At 50.6% G+C, this 5,234-nt stretch overlaps 1 protein-coding gene across 1 annotated transcript; it reads left to right on the top strand.

The window, feature by feature from the left end:
- The first annotated feature begins 14 nt into the window (after positions 1-14).
- On the top strand, positions 15-4,754 carry TMEM208 (transmembrane protein 208). The gene is made up of 4 exons (XM_009073126.1): positions 15-75; positions 163-299; positions 3,191-3,275; positions 4,300-4,754. The coding sequence occupies exons 2-4, from the start codon at positions 211-213 to the stop codon at positions 4,435-4,437; spliced, it is 312 nt and encodes a 103-aa protein (XP_009071374.1). The 5' UTR covers positions 15-75; positions 163-210; the 3' UTR covers positions 4,438-4,754.
- The last annotated feature ends 480 nt before the right edge of the window (positions 4,755-5,234 follow it).

The following is a 5,234-nucleotide window of genomic DNA, read 5'->3' as shown; positions in this document are numbered from 1 at the left end:
CCGCTCTCTCCGCAGGCGATCTACGCCGTGGTGAACCTGGTGATCTTCTACCCCGCCGCCTCGGCCTGGACGTGGGTGAGCGCTGCTCCTGCCCCCGGCGGTGCCCCGGGCTGGGCCCTGCTGGTCGCGGTGTTTGCGGTGACAGCTGTTTCCTCCTTGCAGCTCGCGTTCATCTTCAGCGCGGTGGTCTACGGCACCAGCTACCGGTCCATGAACTCCATGGCAAAGCCATCTTTCACAGAGGATGGCAGCCTTGCCGACGGGGGAATTGACCTGAATATGGAGCAGGGGATGGCAGAGTGAGTGTCCACACCCGCACGAGTCCAGGTGAGCAGGACCTGCTGCCTGAGCGTGCGCGCAGAGCCGGGAGAGGCCCCCGAGGAGAAGGCTCCCACCTCAGCTTGCCCACTGGTGGGGGCACAAGGGGAACTGGAAGCCCATAGCTGTTTTTATTGAGAGTGTAACTTAACTGTCCTCATTATCTGAACCCTTGGCTTGGCACATCCCAGTCAGGAGCCTCCACGCGGGGGTGTCAGCCTGGCATGGTCACTGTCCTTAGAGCTGAGGTGCAGAGATAGGAGACCCCAAACGGTTCAGCTGAGCAGCTTACAACCATCTTTTAGTTAAGGAGCAGTGCTGACAGTGTGTATGCTGTTGCAACACACAATCATAGATATTTTCTTTTTAAACCAGCACTGCAGGTAGTGCTTGACAGGGCAGAAGGACACATACTGCCAGTTATCCCATCCTGGCTGCAAACTGGCTGTGTCTTGAACTCGTGAACGCACTAAAAAGCCTCCCCTCTGTCTCAGCCAGCTCCTGTCACCTCCTCAGCCATTCCTGTCCCCTGTGCTTGTGCATTTCTTGTGTCTGTCTGCAGACAGCACCAAGTGTTTGCCTGTCCAGTGTTCTTGGCACTGCTGTAACTGTCTTTTCCTTGATCAAGGGACATACAACAGTAATTCCTGAAAAGTGCTGTTAAATAAAATAAGGAGACAGCACTATGGGAATGGCAGAAATACCTTCTAGATTTATATGTTTTCCAGCAGTGAGCCTCAAAGTAGTTACAGAAAACTGCCAGGCAGTTGTAGACACGTCAGGCTTTGCTCTCTGTCCTCCCTGTCCTCAATCTCTGTCCCTTGGTCCAGCCTCTGCTGGGGATCTTCAGTGCCTGCTCAGCAAGGTACTGGCATCCTTGGTCCCTTCCCTTCCGTGTTCTTGGCCTGCAATTCCAGGTTTACCTCCATCCTTCCCTTGCTGTCAGGCTTTTGGAGAAGCACAGTGGGGCCTTTTTTGCAACTGAGCCCTCTGTGTCACAATGGCTGTTCTCATGCTGACAGGGCCATATATTGATGTACAGGTTTGTTTTGATGAATGTAAGTTTGATTTCTGCCCAGGGATGTTATCAGCAGGCAGAAAAATTTGTGGGGCACAGAACCTGCTGTCTCTGCACAGGATGAGCTCTCATCCTGTTTTAGTGGAGTTGTAGCATTTGTACCTGCAGGTGGAGTGACTCAGCTGAGAGATGAAGTAGCCAGGAGGAGAGGGAATTATTTCTAGTGTGACTTGTGAGCTGTGTGATTTACCCCCTCTTCATCCTATAGTGACTTCACTTTCCTGCTGGTCAGCCAAGTGTTTTTCTCCCGTTTTACACTGGTTTGGCTCTCTTGAGTGGAATTGCACAATATTTTTAATACCTTTTTTAACAAAACACAACATGGGGATAGCCAAGGAGGGAAAAGATACAAGTTTGATGTCATCTGGGGTGTCCTCCTTGTTGTGGGAGATGCACTGAGGCAGAGAGGGTGCCCCAATAACTGCCCTGTGTGTGAGGGCTCTGTCAGGGAAAATCACTGACAGGAGGTAGCACAGGGATCCCATTATCTCCTGTGAAAAGCAATCACCATTACCTTCAGCCTGAGCAACTGGAGTGAGGTTTATGGCACATTAAAATGAACTGATGCTTGTCCAAGACATGGGCTGTGCAAAACACAGAGGAGGCAGAGCTATAGAAACAAAACATGTAGAGCTGAAATTCCCATCCTTACCCTGTACCTCTAAATTACCTCTGGGGATCAGGGATCCACTCTAAGCTAGTGGTTACTTCAGAATCCAGTGGACGTTTCCCTGCCTCTCTGCTGAGTGTGCCAGAGCTGATCAATCCTGCTCCTTTGGAGCTGCTTCTGGAATGCTGTGGATCTGATGATGTTTCTCTTATGCTGTCTGTAACTGGAAGGGATGCTTTGTGTTACTCTGGGGTTGAGGAAGGCAGAGCCTGCTGGTCTCTGGGTTCAGTGGGAGCTCTGCCATCACCCCCTGTGGCCTCCAGTGATGCTCAAGATTTCTGTCATCCTACAGTTGTTGATGGTGGATCCTGCAGTGTTGATAGTTCCCCTGCCTAAACCAGCTGTCTCTGGTCACTTTGCTTTGTGCTTTGCCATTGCCTTTGTTTTCTTGGCTCTGTTCTTGGATGTGACTCAAGGGTTTCTCACTCCAGCAGATGATTTAACAAGAGAGATGTTATTTCTAACCCTTCATGGCACTCCCTGAGGCTTGTGTTGAAAAACTAATACCTGGTTGCTGCTTCTGGGTGTCAGATCCCCCACGCATGGTGGTTGAGGCTTGTTCCCCTCTGTAGCTGCTCCCAGCTCTCCCTCAAGCTGGCATGGAAGACTCTGGAGTCAGATAAGCAGGAGAGGAGGAGGAGCTGTGTGTTGCTGTAGCTCAGCTTGTGGTGGTGTGCTTGTCCTTTGGTGACCCTGAGTGTGCCTGTCAGCCTGTGAAATGGCACAGGGAAGATTCATGGCTCCCTTCAGTGCAGCCAGCCATGAGCAGCTACACTTTGTGTCATGATAGGTGTCAAATCAGCAAGTGCTGGCTGCTGCTTCAGCTGTGGGGGTGGTGGTTTTGTTGCTGATTTCCACCTCCCAGCAATTCCTCAGCTGTCTCAATGTGCTTTTTTCGGAGGGAGCTCAGCTCTTTACCTCATCAGATTATTTTGTTGCTGTTGTTTGTTTACTGCTCTGATTCTTCTAGATCACTCTGTGTGGCAAAGCAGGGACAGTCCTTGGGTCGAGCAGGGTTGCTCCCTGGAGGCAGTGCAGATGGGCTGTGTTGGCAGAGGAGCGGGAGCTGGTGTGTTTGGCAGGGGCTGGAATGGAAGCTCAGTGCTTTGCTTTTCTTCCCTCAGGCACCTCAAGGATGTGATCCTGCTGACAGCTATAGTCCAAGTGCTGAGCTGCTTCTCACTCTACATCTGGTATTTCTGGCTCTTGGTAAGCCCCAGCCCGTGCTGCTTTTGTTCTTGCCTCTGCATTGTCCTTGCCTTTCCCTGAACTGAGGACATTATTTATCCGTTTCATTTCAGTGTCCTGTTTCAGGCCCCAACTATTTTCTGATACATTTTTTAATCTCCTTGTCAAATCTTGTTAAAAAATGAGGTCACACAAGGGAAAGAAGTCCTGATCCCTCTGGGTCAACCACACAAAAACTAGGCTGGCCTTGGCCTTTCCCTCTAGTCCTGTGAAAGGGCAGCAAGAAACATGAGGCAGATCAAAGATGTCTTTGTGCACAGAGCCTTTCTGTGACTCTAACAGTGTTTCTTCTTGTTTGGTTTTTCTCAGTCATTCAGCATGGACCAAGGCTGGACACTGTGCCTCTTAGTAGATAAAATGCTGTAGGCTTTGATTTCCCCTTAACACACCAAACTCTTTCTACTGAAACATTTGTCATGTGTCTCCAGCTAAAATTGCTTGTGCAGAAAGGACAGAAAATCTCCAGTTAGTTAAATTCCATAGTTGCTTTGACGACATCCCACAAAGGTACAGAAGGCAATTGTGGGAGCATGGAAAGTTATCCCATTTCAGTCCTCAGCCACAAGCTCTCTGGCTGGCCTGGCACAGGGCAGCCTCGGCTCGGCTGTGCCCTGGAGACCATCTGGATCACTGTTTTTTAAATTCAGAGAAATGTGGGTGTGTTTTCTGAAGGAAGCAGAGGTGGAATGTCTGGGCATTTGGATCCCTCTGGGTAATTCAGACCTGATGCTGGGATTTCCATATATGAAGCCTAAGCTCTGTATACGTATGCAAGTTCCTAAACCATGAAATGAAATCAGGCCGTTTGTTTTGGCCACCTGCCACTGCTTTTCATTTCCCTGCATCCTGCCATGCCTCTGCTGCAGCCTGGAGAGACACTCCAGTTCCTTTGCCTCCCTGGTAGGACCAGCCCTCCTGACTGTAGCACCACCCCTGCCAGCACTGTCCCCAGAGTGACCTAGTTTGTGCCACGTGTGTTCCGCAGGCTCCAGGCCGTGCACTCTACCTCCTGTGGGTGAACATCCTGGGGCCCTGGTTCACTGCTGACTCTTCACCTGCTGCTCAGGAACCAAACGAGAAGAAGCAGCGCCGACAAGAACGCCGACAGATGAAACGCTTCTAGCCCTGGCTGGGGATAGATTAACACCGTCTCTCATCTCCATGCTGTTGTTTCATCAGGGATGCGACTGAAACCAATCCAAAACCACCACAGTAGCTCTGTTGCCCTCTGTCATTGCTGCCATTCTGCTAGAAAGGCTGCAAGAGACTTCCATGGGTTGGCTCTTAGCACCAGCTGAGGCCTTTGTTCCTTGGGATGACGAGGGGGGTGATGCTGGGATGTGTGTAAATACCTTTTTCTAAGCAGTGCTGTATCACGTTTGAGGTTGGGAAGTGCAATGTTGGAGGAAATAGTACATTAAAGAGCAGAGTGTAAGTGACTGTGGGTGGCAGTGGGTTCATGCAGGGGAGCTGTGAAACGTGCCAGCATGTCCTTGGAGATCTGGACCAGAGGGAAGCAAAATCCCCTGAGCAGAGTGCTCTCCTCCCTCTCCAGAACTTGGTCTGTGCTGCCCTGACTGCCACAGCCTCTGCACCACTTCAAAATCATTGTGGCTGCCCTGTGGAATCAGGAGTGTAGGGCAGCTGGGCTTGCAAACTTGGAGCCTATGCTCTCAAGCAACAGATTGGCCTGTGCTACCTTTGCAGAAGCTCAGTGGAATGGAAGACAAGAAGCTGTGGGTTTTATTTGGTTTTGTGGGGTTTTTTTTGAAGAGGGCTCTCCCAACTGCAGAGTTCATGTGTTAGAGACCAGGAACACCTCAGGGCAGCTTTTATTTTTGCCTACTTTGATTTATGAATGTCGCCCCTGCCCAGTACGTTTTACAAACTCCAGTGACCCACTCCCGCTCCTGCCACCAG

Source organism: Acanthisitta chloris, unplaced genomic scaffold (genome assembly GCF_000695815.1).
Source record: "Acanthisitta chloris isolate BGI_N310 unplaced genomic scaffold, ASM69581v1 scaffold15684, whole genome shotgun sequence".
Lineage (NCBI taxonomy): Eukaryota > Metazoa > Chordata > Aves > Passeriformes > Acanthisittidae > Acanthisitta > Acanthisitta chloris.
This window is presented reverse-complemented; position numbering and strand designations above follow the sequence as displayed.

What these genes read in the sequence shown, in the direction of transcription:
- TMEM208 (XM_009073126.1), top strand. Translation starts at nt 211, where the DNA reads ATGAACTCCATGGCAAAGCCATCTTTCACAGAGGATGGCAGCCTTGCC. An exon ending in ATGGAGCAGGGGATGGCAGA is followed by an intron (nt 300 to 3,190) that starts GTGAGTGTCCAC and finishes TTCTTCCCTCAG; the next exon opens with GCACCTCAAGGATGTGATCC. An exon ending in TCTGGTATTTCTGGCTCTTG is followed by an intron (nt 3,276 to 4,299) that starts GTAAGCCCCAGC and finishes TGTGTTCCGCAG; the next exon opens with GCTCCAGGCCGTGCACTCTA.